The following is a 13,659-nucleotide window of genomic DNA, read 5'->3' as shown; positions in this document are numbered from 1 at the left end:
ATAATATTATAAGATGAAGTATAAAAACACTGCATTAAAGCAGCATAAAATTCATTAAAATTTGGGAGAGGAACCGAAAGGAGAATAGAACCACCAACTAACATTGTTACAAGGAAGAATAGGATGACAGTCCTCTGAAAGGTCTAATAGCAAGTGCATAACGTATTATATGGGGGATGAATTTGAGCAATTTGTGCTCCCACTGAAATAACTTCATAAATAATCACATATGACTCCCTATCAAACGTGGCACATGTAGTGGGATGCTCTTTGATGATCTTTTCAATCAGCCAAGTCCATGGTGCACAGACAGTCTGCCAAGTCTCCCGATATCAAATTATTTAAGGTCTTATTTATATTTCAAGAACAAAACTCCCAAACTTGGCTAAATAATTGCTTAGTTGTCAGTGTAGTTGGCTTCAATCAATAAGGATGAATATGTACATTGCAAGATGTCTCATTAAGCTATCTGGCTGCCCCATTTTGCCTAAGATGCAGCTTCTGAAAGAAACACTTCATCTCCTCTACATACTTATTACTGGTAATCTGAGATTTTTAGAACATGAATAACTTTCGTTGTCTAGAAAAGCTCAATAAGTAATACATTTGCTGTCCCCCATTCCGAACTTTCCAAAGGTCATCCAGAAGCATGACCAATGCCATCTCAATACTGTAATCTAGTCTGCATCCTGACTGAAAAAGGTCTAGATAGTCCACTTCCTCCAGAATCCCTTGAAGATGAATGGTCACCACCTCAGCAACTTTCTCTAAAAAAAGAAAGATGGAAACTAAATGGAAAGTGTTGAACCCAGTTGGATCCAAGAATGGCCTTTTGAGAAAGGTCCAGGCACCACCTCTTTCAAAGCAGAGATACGTTAATCACCACTTGCCCCTAACCACACCCCATTTCCAGAGATACTAAACTGCCAGGGAGGGTATGAGTCAAGAACACAGGTGACAGAACTTACAGCAACAAGTATCATGTTCACTTCCTTAGGATCAACCTCCCATCCAGAATCAATTCTGAGTAAACCCTCATATGAGCTCTTCAGGCAGCCTTCCAGTTCCACCTGGTCATCCAAAACTGGCTGGCTGGCTATCTGCAGATGAGATATTAGTAGAGAAGTGAGCTTCCTTCACCACTTTTACCTTAAGGTAGGTTCTAATACAGAACCTACTGTATTAGTAGTCTACTCTAATCTGTGCCCAGACGGTGAGAACGAAGTCCCCTTTAAAGGAGGGAAAAGTAGTCTGTGAAATGTTTTCTTATGCTGTCTGATTTTGCTCTTTGAAAAGCTCCGCCTATTCATGTTAGCCGAACTGACATAATGCCAACTTGACAGTGCATATATTGATATGGTGAAAATAACTCCTGGCATGTGATAACATTACAGCATTACATGCTGTTTTAAATGTAGTCTCTTTCTGGCTGTGTGTGATTGGAATTACATGCTACTTAGAGACTATCTGTAAATTGGTTAGCTTTAGTTTTAGTTGTGCTTATTTACCTTGAATTTCCATGTAGAGCAGGCCTGTCAAACTGGCAGCCCACAGGCCAGATATGTCACATGCAGGTCATGCTTACCCCAGCTCCACAAAGGCAAAAAACATTGCAATACGTCACCATCCGGCCCGTGATGTGATTGAGTTGGACACCCACAATATAGAGTCTCTCCCCCAAGCACTTTTGATCTGAGGTTGCTTGCCATATTTACGATCAATGGATAATAATGAATTTGTGTTTGTATGTATGTATGTATGTATGTATGTATGTATGTATGTATGTATGTTCTGAGCAGCCAGCTGAGAGTGATTTGGCTGAAGCACAGCTGCCCTGAGGCTTCAGGTGGGAAAGTACATAGTTGCAGCTGGTCAGTGATGATGATGAGGAACTGCCTTCTGCATCTGATCCAAGAACATGTAGGGCAGAGAAGAGGCAGGAGCAGTGAAGGTCAGCTTGATTACTCATGAGGAGGCAGCCTCATCCCTCCTGATGGGCTACACCAGAAGCTGGCTATTTAGCACAGCAGACAGATGGAGGCAATGCTGGGAATAAAGTGTACATTTCCTAGCTGTGTGTTTCCTGATCATTGAGATTCCTGCCTTGCTTTGGATTGACACTGTGCCTTGACTTTGAATTGTGCCTTCTGAACTCTGGAATTTTTTGTGCCTTGTGAATCTTCTTGTGTGTGGATTTAATTTTGCCTGGTGGATTTGTCTTATTTGGGAAACTTTCAAATGCTTTGTGAACCCATTTGTGGACTAGCATCTGTCTGCTTTTGGCTGGACTTCATTGGGACAGTTCTGGGCTTTTGGTGGAGGGAATTGCTGGGGAATTACAGGATGAGTGAAACATTATCTAGCATTATTCTTTCCTTTTAGTTTTGGTGTTTGAGCCCAATAATTCTCTAAAGTTAAAAGTGATTGCTTACCAATCTATATAACTACCTATCTACCTCTTCTTATTGAGTTAAAACAGATGTTTTCTGGGGTTCTCTCTAAAATCTTGTGAATGTGGGAAGCTCATCATAGCTCACTTGTGTCTTACATGTAGAGATGTAAGTGATTTTATACTCTCTGTCTCTGTCTGTCTGTCTGTCTGTCTCTCTCTCTCTCTTTCTGTTTCTCTCTCCATGATAGACTATGCTGTCCCACCCATTCGTGCACACACATACTGTAACAGTGGTTTAGAAGGTTTATTAATATAAACCCCGATGTGGTGGAGATGCACGATGTGACGGTGCAGGATCCCAAGCTGCTAGTCCACTTGAAGGCCACCCGCAACTCGCTGCCCGTGCCCCGCAACTGGTGTTTTAAATGTAAATATCTCCAGGGGAAGAGAGGCATCGAGAAGCCGCCATTTGAGCTGCTGGAATTCATTAAGCGCGCCAGGATCCAAGAGATGAGGGAAGCCCTGCAGGAAAAGGAGGAACAAAAAAACATGAAATCCAAAATGCAGGAGAAAGTCCGGCCGAAGATGGGCAAAATCGACATCGATTACCAGAAACTGCACGACACCTTCTTCAAATGGCAGATCAAGCCAAAGCTGACCATTCACGGTTACTTGTACTACGAGGGCAAAGAGTTCAAGACACGTCTGAAGGAGAAAAAGCCGGGAGATCTTTCAGACGAGCTGCGCATCACCCTGGGGATGCCCGTGGGGCCGAACGCCCACAAAGTTTCCCCTCTGTGGCTGATCGCCATGCAGCGCTACGGCCCACCACCTTCCTACCCCAACTTGAAAATCCTGGGTTTGAATTGTCCCATCCCAGAGGGGTGCTCGTTTGGATATCACTCCGGAGGTTGGGGTAAACCACCTGTGGACGAGACAGGGAAGCCACTCTATGGCGATGTCTTTGGGACCAATGCTGCTGAATTCCAGGCTAAGACCGAAGAAGAAGAGATAGACTGGACCCCTTGGGGGGAACTGGAGCTGTCTGACGAAGAATCCTCAGAGGAGGAAGAAGACAAGGATAGCGACGAAGAGAAGCCGGACGAGAGGGGCTTCATCACCCCTGCCGATAGCGGCCTAATCACCCCAGGGGGCTTCCCTTCGGTGCCCGCTGGCATGGAGACACCGGAACTGATTGAGCTGCGTAAGAAAAAGATTGAGGAAGCCATGGACGGAAGCGAGACGCCCCAACTATTCACAGTTCTTCCAGAGAAGCAGATGCCAACAGTCTATGACATGACCACGGTCATGAGCCGCAAAGGGCCAGTTCCCGAAATCCAAGGGGTGGAAGTCGCCCTGGCGCCTGAGGAGTTGGAGCTCGATCCCATGGTCATGACTCAGAAGTACGATGAGCACGTGTGAGAACAACAGGCTCAAGTGGAGAAGGAGGATTTTGACATGGTGGCCGAGCACGCGGCCAAACAGAAGCAAAAGAAGCAGAAAGCACAGCCTCAGGACAGCCGAGCCAGAGCCAAGAAATACAAGGAATTCAAGGTCTGAAACGCCCTCCTCTCTTTTTTTTCCCTTCTTGTTTTTTTTTAAACACCTTCTCCGTCTCCCCGCCGCCTACCCTAAAATCTTCCCTCTGTTTTTCTTTTTGTTTTGTTTCTTTTGCATCTTTGTGGTTAGAGCTCAGAAACGGATTGTTTTGTAAATAAAAGTCAGAGATTCTGGGGAAAAAAAAAGAAGGTTTATTAATATTCTCCAAATGTTTACGCTAGTCTGGTGCTTATAACCAGAAAGACAGAAGAGAGAGCTTTTTTTTAAGTGCACTTTCTATAATCTAGAAAATATAACATGTGCATGAGGCGAACACAGCAGGTCTATAGTTGGATGATGTTGTCATGCAAATTCCATATTAAATATGAAGGAATAACTTATAGTGCTGGAGAACTGACCTTGGCTGTTATCAGAAAAGCTAGGCATGGTGTTTGGCTTGAATAATACCAGTGTCTCATTCTAAAGAACAGCTGTTCTTCTAAAATCTGGGCATCTACCAAAGATTTGAGAGTAAAAGAAAGCTGTAGCCCTAAAGAAATCTGAGGAAGGGAGAGGGAGAGAGAAGCTTATACACAGCAAAATCTTAAGAGGAAACTGAAATATCAAATTCTTTATTTCACAAAGATGGGGTAACACATTCAGAATCATAATCATAATTTATACTATGCAGATTCACTGCTTGTATTCTTATAAAGGTTACTGTAGCATTTAGAATATTGCCTACCATCCAACCTTTATCACAGCAGTTATTCCTCTTTATGGCAATCTGCAGCACATAAGCTTATGCTATTTTAGGTATGGAGATAGTGCTTATTGCAAATGTATGAAGATTCCTCAATGCATAAAACATTTATAATGGCCTCTTTTTTTTCCAATTTTCGGGATATTTCTCTGAATGGAAATATGAATGTTGTCACCATGTACTGTCTCCGATCTACATATTTAAAGTTAGTTACCACCGTAACTAACAGTAGGGCAAATGACAATTGCATGAGGCACATCGTGTTTTGATGTCATACTGGCTTGTAACAGGTGCCTCTGAAACAGGGGTGAAATGCTCCCGATTCAGACCGGATCACCCGATCCAGTAGCGATGGAGGCAGCTGGTTTGGAGAACCGGTAGCAAAAATCCCTCCCTCCCCCCATGCCCAGCTGAGCCGCACAATCATCAGAGGCTTTTTTTTTTACTTTTAAAAGCATTTTTTCTACAACCTCTTCAGCCGAAAAAATGCTTTTAAAAGTAAAAAAAAAAAGCCTCTGATGATCGTGTGGCTCAGCTGGGATCGTCAAAGGCTTTTAAAAGAAAAAAACCCTTTTTTTTCTTTTAAATGCCTCTTAATGATCCCAACTCAGCTGGGATCGTCAGAGCCTTTTGAAAGCATTTTTTTACAACCTCTTCACCAAAGAGGTCGTAGAAAAAATGCTTTTAAAAGTAAAAAAAAAAATGGCCACGCCCACCCAGTCACATTACCCCCCCAAGCCACGCCCACAGAACCAGTAGTAACAAATTTTAGATTTTACCACTGCTCTGAAGTTAACATACAGTCCAAAAGTTGATTGTATAAAATACTAGACAATCCATGATTCCTTGGGTCATCTTTTAAGACAGCAGTCCCCAATCTTTTGGGCACCGGGAGCCACAAAACCCTTCCCGTTTTCTTTTCTGTGGGAAACAGATACAAATGGCTCTTTAAGTGTTTAAGGTTGCAGATCCCTGCCCTACACAATGTATTCTAATAAACCACCTGATCTACCTAGTATTTTCCCTCATCCTTTCCTCTACCATTCCCACTGGTGTTCCAGCATGGCATATCAAACTAGCCTGCCTGTTTCTTGGTCTCCCAGAATCTTCTCTTCATTGTCTTTCAGGAGGGAGAAGGCAATACTGACGTTTCTTGCCTGGGTGCTATGTTAGCATAGCATTTCATTGATAATGTTGCTCAGAGTTGCCAAAGTTTTGACTCTACCCGGGCAGAGTCCGTTGTGGGCAGCTGGACAATCAGGAGCTGATTATCATTTGTCTGGATTACTGCAGAACACTCTATATTACAGTAGCATTTGAAGACTATCTAGATGTTTCAGTTAATCCAGAAAGCAGTGCCCTCCCTGGCTTTTGTTATGTACTTACAGGAAGAGCTTCATAGTTTGCATACCCCTTATGACTTTCCAAGTGCAAGTTAAAGTGGTAGTTTTTACTTTTATAGCCCTATTTCAGTTGTCGCAGGAGTATTTGCAGGACTAAATAACTTGAATTTCGAGGAAAACCTCCTATGGTTTTTCCCACTTTCATGAACTGAGAGGGATAGGAACCCTTTCTGAGGCATCTTTGCTTTGGCATAGCCCCCATTCATAAATTTAATCATTTCTGCATTACTAGCTTTTCATAAATTATTTTAAAAAATCGATGCCATTAGTTGTTAATTGGTTGACTGAGTCTTATATGGGCAACTGTCATTATTTCATTGTTTGATCCTTTCTATGTTTACTGTATTTTTATGGGTGGATGGAATCTCCCAAGAGTCTTTTGTTAGTGGCAGATATAAATCAAACTAATAAAATGCTTATCAGTATCAAACAAGATTACAGTCTTTAAAGACCGTTGAGCTATACTATTTCAATTTCTTGGAAAATCAACTATTTTCCATTTTTCAAAGGAAAACCGTAACATTTTGGTAGAATTTTGGATTCCTTTACAAGTAGTTCTCGACTTGCAACCATTCATTTAATGACCATTCAAAGTTACAATAATTTTGAAAAAGGTGACTTATGACCAGTCCTCACACTTACGACCAGAAGAAAAAATAGCAGAGCTCATTCAACCATCACACCAGAAGCCCAGCCATTCCAAAAGAAATATTCAATAAAGTTGAAAGTGCCTGAGAATGCAACAGAAAAATAGAAACATTTTTCGAAATTGGAAAATAGTTTTCAGTACAACATAAGTCTAGCCCTAAAATGGCCAGAAGTGGATTTAATTCAAGCTGGATATAGATAGAGAAGAAATAAGTTACGTAACTATTGAATAGTTGCTCTGAGAATACTTGGAAATATTTGACATTTCAGTGACTAACTTGATTAATTTTTAGACAATTTTAGAGGGAGATGTGTTTTGATTAGGTCTGTCAATTTCAGAGTTATATTCATGCCATTCTTTAAAAGATGTTCCTTTGACAGGAACTGATAATCAGGGATGCAAACTTTTAATCAGTGCTAGTGCTTCTCTTGCATGTGAGAATTTAAACATTCTCTTCCAATTCAGTCAAGCATAGAGTTTCCTTGAGAATACATTTAGAAAATCTTTTAGTTCCTGGAGAAGAATATTATCTTTTGAATCCTGTTTGTAATTACAGAACAAAAACAGAATATTTAATAAAAAAAATACAGCTGGATCACAAAGTTATATGTAATGGTAAAGTTATGCTTGTGTGCAAGCCCCCTTTCCGAATGGAATCTACATATTTAAGTACCAATAAAGGAGAATATTTGTAGCTCAGGGTTGAAATGAGTCTCTGAGTTTGCTTGTTTTCTTGATGTTTCATTACTCTAATTAGATAACATCATCAGAACTGACACTGGTGATGTTACCTAGTTAGGGTAATGAAACGTCTCCAAGAAAACAAGCAAGCTCAGACACATTTAAGTATTATTTTCTATTATTTTTGAACAATAACCACTAAAAGTAGCTGTGCCTTTTGTTTCCATATACAAGTAATCCCTCGCTTAATAACAGTAATTTGGATGAGATGCTCTACTGTTAAAGCTATGCAATTGTAAAATGCCTTGTTATGTGGCCAGGTAAACGTATGATATCAGTTGTGATAGTCCCAGTTGCTGTTGTTAGGCAAATCCCATGTACTGACAGCATCCCACAATCATGTGATCACTATTTGCTGGTTTCCCCATTGACTTTACTTGTCAGAAGCTGGAGGTGGAGGTTGCAAACGGCGACTATGTGACTGGGGGAAGCTGGAATGTCATCTCTACGAGCTAATTGCCAAGTTCTTGAATTAGGACTACATAATTATGGGGATGTTGTGACAATGCAATTACAAGGATCCATTGTAGCTCCATCCCTCTTATTCAGCACCTATGTAACGGTCACTGAATGAAGGGTGATTCATTGTGGACTGTCTACACAGAGAATACTTACCTGGCAGGGGAGATACCATGATGACGAATGTGGCCAAGGACAAGGTACAGGTAGTCCTCAACTTACAACAGTTCATTTAATAGTATTCAAAGTTGCAACAGCATTGAAAAAAATGACCTATGACCATTTTTCATATTTACAACCCTATGGTCATGTGATCAAAATTCAGAAACTTAGCAACTGACTCATATTTATGATGATTGCAGTGTCTTGGGATCTTTTCCCACCTTCTGACAAGCAAAGTTAATGGGGAAGCCAGATTCACTTAATAGCCATTAACAACTTAACAACAGCCGTGATTCATGTAACAACTGTGGCAAGAGAGGTCATAAAATGGGCAAAGCGAACTTTTTTTTTTTTAATTTGATTTATATGCCGCCCTTCTCCGGAGACTCAGGGCTGCTTACAATGCGTTAAGCAATAGCCTTCATACTTTTGTATATTTATACAAAGTCAGCTTATTGCCCCCACAAACTGGGTCCTCATTTAACCTACCTTAGAAAGGATGGAAGGCTGAGTCAACCTTGAGCCTGGTAAGATTCGAACCTGCAGAAATTGCAGGCAGCTGTGTTAATAACAGGGTGCATTAAACCACTGTACTACCAAGGCTCTTAACAAACTTAACAAATGCCTCACTTAGCAACAGAAATTTGGGGTTCAATGGTGATCGTAAGACAAGGACTACCTGTAGTAAATCAGACCAATTGATCCACCCAGTCTAATATAGTAATTGTGACTACAAACATTATTTTTTTAAGGAAGAATTCTTTCTATCCCTTCCTTGAGGTGCTGAGGACTGAAACTGGATTTGCTATATGAAACCTGAAGTGTCTCCACTGACACCACAAACATTTTCCCTCCAATTATTTTACTTTGTTTTCATTCTTTTAGTTGCTTCTATCACTAACAACATTCTAATGAATCTTCGATAATCTCATATCAATTCTCCATGGACACAATTTATTGAATGGAAACTACTAATACCTGGGTCTCCCAGATTTAATTCAGTCAGCTTTAGATCTGGAACAGGGGTGGGTTCTACTTACCTTTACTACTGGTTCATAAAGGTACCCGTGTGTGCTCTTTGCTTGCGTGCGCACACGCTCTTCTGCACATGCGCAGAAGCATTTTGATTACATCGGGGGGGTGGGGGTGGGGGTCGGCAGAGCTTCCCTCTGGTTTTACTACCGATTCTATAGAACCGGTCCAAACCGGGGGCAACCCACCACTGTTCTGGAAGATGTCTAAATCTGACTCTGAAGCAGTGGTGGTATTAAGCCAGTTCTATCTGGTTCAGGCAAACTAGTAGTGGTGGGGATCCACCCGACCGGATGTAATCACACCCCGTTTTTGATGCTCTGCGTATGTGCATGTGCATGCTCACATTTGCAAACCAGTAGCAAAGGTAAGTGAATGCCACCTCTGCTCTGAAGGATATGTACGACTGGCTCAATATAGGCAGTCTTTGAGCACTATATGGGTATAAATATTATTCAAATGAATCCAGCTTTTTAAAAACCATTGAGGGATTCCAGGGCACAGCATTCATTTGAAGAGTTTCCTTCCTCCCTACTTTCTTCTCACCAGTATCAATGTTTTTTTCTTCCTCCAGTGCCTTATCCTTTGAAGAAAATAGTTCAGTTATGGGAAAAACCCTTGATACTGAAATTACTTTTGCCATTATATTTTAATTGCCATAATTAAGAATGCTGAACCAGCTGACTATTTCAACTACTAAATTATTCTTTGGATAAGACCCTTTCCATGCGTGAAACCTGGAACAAATTATCCCTACTTTAAAAAGGTTCTGGGCGGACTCATGTTCAGTAACAACATTTAGAAACTTTTGTAAATGTTTATACTTTCAGTACGGGGATTTTTTTTTTAATCTCAAATGATTACATTTGATGAATAGGGGTTTCTGACTTTACATGTGTATTTGGTTCTGGTCATGTTCAAACATTAAAAACATAGCTAAGCAATTTTACACCAGGAAAAGTCCCTGATTTAAATATCAACACTTATGTTAGGTGTAGCTACTTGGCTAGATGGAATCTGGTGCTCATTTCTCTTTTTATGCATTAGATTGCTCTGCCAAGATTGGCTATTATAATTTCATTATATAGAAAAAGAGGTGATCCTTTAATTTAATTTATGGTAAAAAATTTTAAAAAGTGTAATTTATCAGAAAAAAAATAGTAATTATGTAGTTAAACAAAAAAAAAAAGCTAAATATGCTCTAATGATAAAAGTGGATTAAATAGGATAACTATGATACATAAATGTGATCCCACCAAATGTCTCAATTGATTATTGTCACCAGAGTATGTGTGAGTTGTTACTCCTTTTTATTGTTTTTATATTGGATTTTTATCTTTGTAAGCCACTTAGAGTCACTAAGAGTGAGTTGGGCAGTCATATAAATTTTTGTAAATAAATAAATAAATACCTACCTACCTACTACCTATCTACCTACTTCCTCAGGCTAGCACAACAAGGACCTGGAAATAATATTCAGATGCCAGAATATCTCTATACCTACAAAGATCAAACTCATGCAGGAAATTGTTTTCCCTGAACACTTTATAAAATCAAAGGTTGGTCTTTAGTAATTATGCTTTTGAATTCTGGTGTTGGAGAAGAAGGTGAATATGTTGAATGGCCAAGAAAACAAACAAGGGGATCATAGAATAAATCAATTCAAAAGTTCTCATTTGAGGTATTAATGACTGATACTATAACATCGGTGATTTGGGATCAAACCATAACTGCTTATTGACAACTGGATATGTGTAGCAGCTTTAAGGGAAAGGAAAAGAATGCTCTAGTTTAACTTATCTAGACTATGAAACATGCCATAATTTCAAAAAAGCTATATACTTACTTTCCAAATGGGGTCAAAGCAGTGGTGAAATGCAACATTTCTTGCTACTGGTTCTGTGGGCGTGGCTTGCTGGTGGGGTCATGTGACTGGGTGGGCTACCTAGTCGCCCGAACCAGTAGTTAAAAAATGCTTTAAAAAAGTAAAAAAATGGTTCCAATATTGCATGGCACAGCTAATTGACAATCAGCTGTGCCGCGCGATTGTCGGAACTTTTTTTTGTTCTGATGATGATGATGATGATGATTATTATTATTATTATTATTAAAATTTTTATACCGCCCTTCTCCCGAAGGACTCAGGGCGGTGAACAGCCAGGATTAAAATACATACAATATGAAAATTAAAATAATTTAAAAATAATTAAATCAATTTGGCTTCCCAATTTTAAAACCCCTTACCCATAAAATTAATCAATTAAAATCTTAAGCCAGCCCGGCTTGCTGAAACAAGAAAGTCTTCAGAGCCCGGCGGAAAGTACGAAGGTCCGGGATCAGTTGTATCCTTGGGGGTAGCTCGTTCCAGAGGGCGGGTGCCCCCACAGACCTCCTGGGGGTGACCAGTTGACATTGCTTGACCGACAGCACCCTGAGGAGACCCTCTCTGTGGGAGCGTATTGGCCGGTGGGAGGTTATCGGTGGCAAAAGGTGGTCTCGTAGATACCCAGGCCCTAAGCCATGGAGCACTTTAAAGATGAGAACCAAAACCTTGAAGCGCACCTGGAAGACCATCAGAAGCCAGTGCAGCTCATGCAGGAGAGGTGTTACATGGGAGCGCCATGTCGCCCCCATAATCACCTGCACGGCTGCATTCTGGACCAGTTGGAGCCTCCGGGTGCTCCTCAAGAGGAGCCCCATGTAGAGAACATTACAGTAGTCCAGGCGGGAAGTAAAGAGGGCATGAGTGACCGTGCATAAGGAGTCCCGATCCGGAAAGGGGCACAACTGGCATATCAGGCGAACCTGATAAAAAGCCCCCCTGGCCACAGCCGTCATATGCTCTTCTAAAGACAGTCGTGCATCCAGGAGGATGCCCAAGTTACGGGCCCTCTCCATGGGGGCCAATGACTTGCCCCCAATAGCCAGCGATGGCACCAGCTGGCTATATCGGGACGCCGGCAACCACAGCCACTCGGTTTTGGAGGGGTTGAGTCGGAGCCTGTTCCTCCCCATCCAGACCCGCACGGCCTCCAGGCACCGGGACATCACTTCAAGGGCATCATTGGGGTCGTCTGGGGTGGTGATTCCGACGTGATCAAAATTTGGATGCTTGGCAACTGGTTCATATTTATGACGGTTGCAATGTTCCAGGGTCACATGATCACCTTTTGTGACATTCTGACAGACAAAGTCAATAGGGAAACCAGATTCGCTTTGCAACTGTGTTACTAACTTAACTGCAATGATTCATTTAACAACTGTGGCAAGAAAAGTCGTAAAATGGGGCAGAATTCACTTAATGGTCTCACTTAGCAACAGAAATTTTGGGCAAAATTGTGGTTATAGATCAAGGACTACCTGTATTTGAAAAGCTGTACCTTAAAGCCATCATGAGGTAACTGCAATTTAGCAGATATTCTAGGCATTTAAGCCTTTTAAGTTCTCATTACCTTATCTATCTGTGTAAAATATCTAATGGAAATTAACATTGGGATCTCTCTTAAAATATACATTAATCTCTTTGTAATGTTCATTTTAATAACATCAATCTTACCCCCAAAACATAGTGGAACTTTTAAGCACTGAGTTATATCAAGTGAAATTGCATCTGTACATTCAGGTATATTTTAATTCAACATATTGTAATATATTTCAAGAAACATGTAAATCCAGGTATTTTATAGAGTTAGTAAAAACTGTAAATCCTAATCTCCTACAGCTTCCTGTAGAGATAGTAGATCCCAAAGGCAACAAATTAGACTTATTCCAATTAATATTACAACCAGAATATAAAGTATATTGCTGTTTAAGTTCAACAACTTTTGTTAATGACATTGCGCAATCATCAAGAATAGCCATAATATCATTGCATGTAAGAAATATCTAGATTCCTTTTTCAAAAATAATTTTTATTGAAAGTTTTAAGAGCAACAGTAAGGACTGTTACAAACCAAATTAGAACAGAGAAAAGGCAAAAAAGATAGAAATAACAGACAAAGCTAAACTTTCAAATAGAAAGTAGAAAAAAAAGAAAGCTTTCCATATTTTTCACAGCAGTAATAAGTAAAATTATATTTTATAAATAATAATTATTATTTTATTTAAAATAAAATATTTGTGTCAAGAAAATATCTGAGTGAAGAATTTACTTAAGCAGGAGTGAAAAAAATAGAGTTGCTATATACAGTATATACTGTAAATCTTCAACGACTTCCAAAATATATATTGACTGATGATCATGGCAAATATGTGGGGAGGAAAGGATGACAAGACAATAAGCAGGCACACAATAGTGAATATCCCAGTTGTTTGCATAGGGTGCTTGTGGGAGTCAGTTCCACTATATTTCTTTCACTGTATATTCTCGCGTGTGTGTTTACTCTCCCATATCCCCTCTTCTCCAATCTCCCTTTTCTATTCTCTGCATGGAAAAAATAGCACAGGACAACAGCTACTGACTGATAGTTCTGGTGGATACATTTTAATGAATATTCAAATTGTTTTACCTAACCCAAAT

At 40.2% G+C, this 13,659-nt stretch overlaps 2 protein-coding genes across 14 annotated transcripts in view; both read left to right on the top strand.

The window, feature by feature from the left end:
• PTPRK (protein tyrosine phosphatase receptor type K) overlaps nucleotides 1-13,659 on the top strand; it is a 393,200-nt gene that overhangs the window by 137,865 nt on the left and 241,676 nt on the right. The gene's annotated exons all lie outside the window — the stretch shown is intronic.
• On the top strand, nucleotides 2,717-4,137 carry LOC132712116 (splicing factor 3B subunit 2-like). The gene has a single exon (XM_060692632.2). The coding sequence runs from the start codon at nucleotides 2,726-2,728 to the stop codon at nucleotides 3,812-3,814; it is 1,089 nt and encodes a 362-aa protein (XP_060548615.2). The 5' UTR covers nucleotides 2,717-2,725; the 3' UTR covers nucleotides 3,815-4,137.

The sequence above is a fragment of the Pantherophis guttatus genome, chromosome 1 (genome assembly GCF_059756535.1).
Source record: "Pantherophis guttatus breed Tessera chromosome 1, ASM5975653v1, whole genome shotgun sequence".
Lineage (NCBI taxonomy): Eukaryota > Metazoa > Chordata > Lepidosauria > Squamata > Colubridae > Pantherophis > Pantherophis guttatus.
This window is presented reverse-complemented; position numbering and strand designations above follow the sequence as displayed.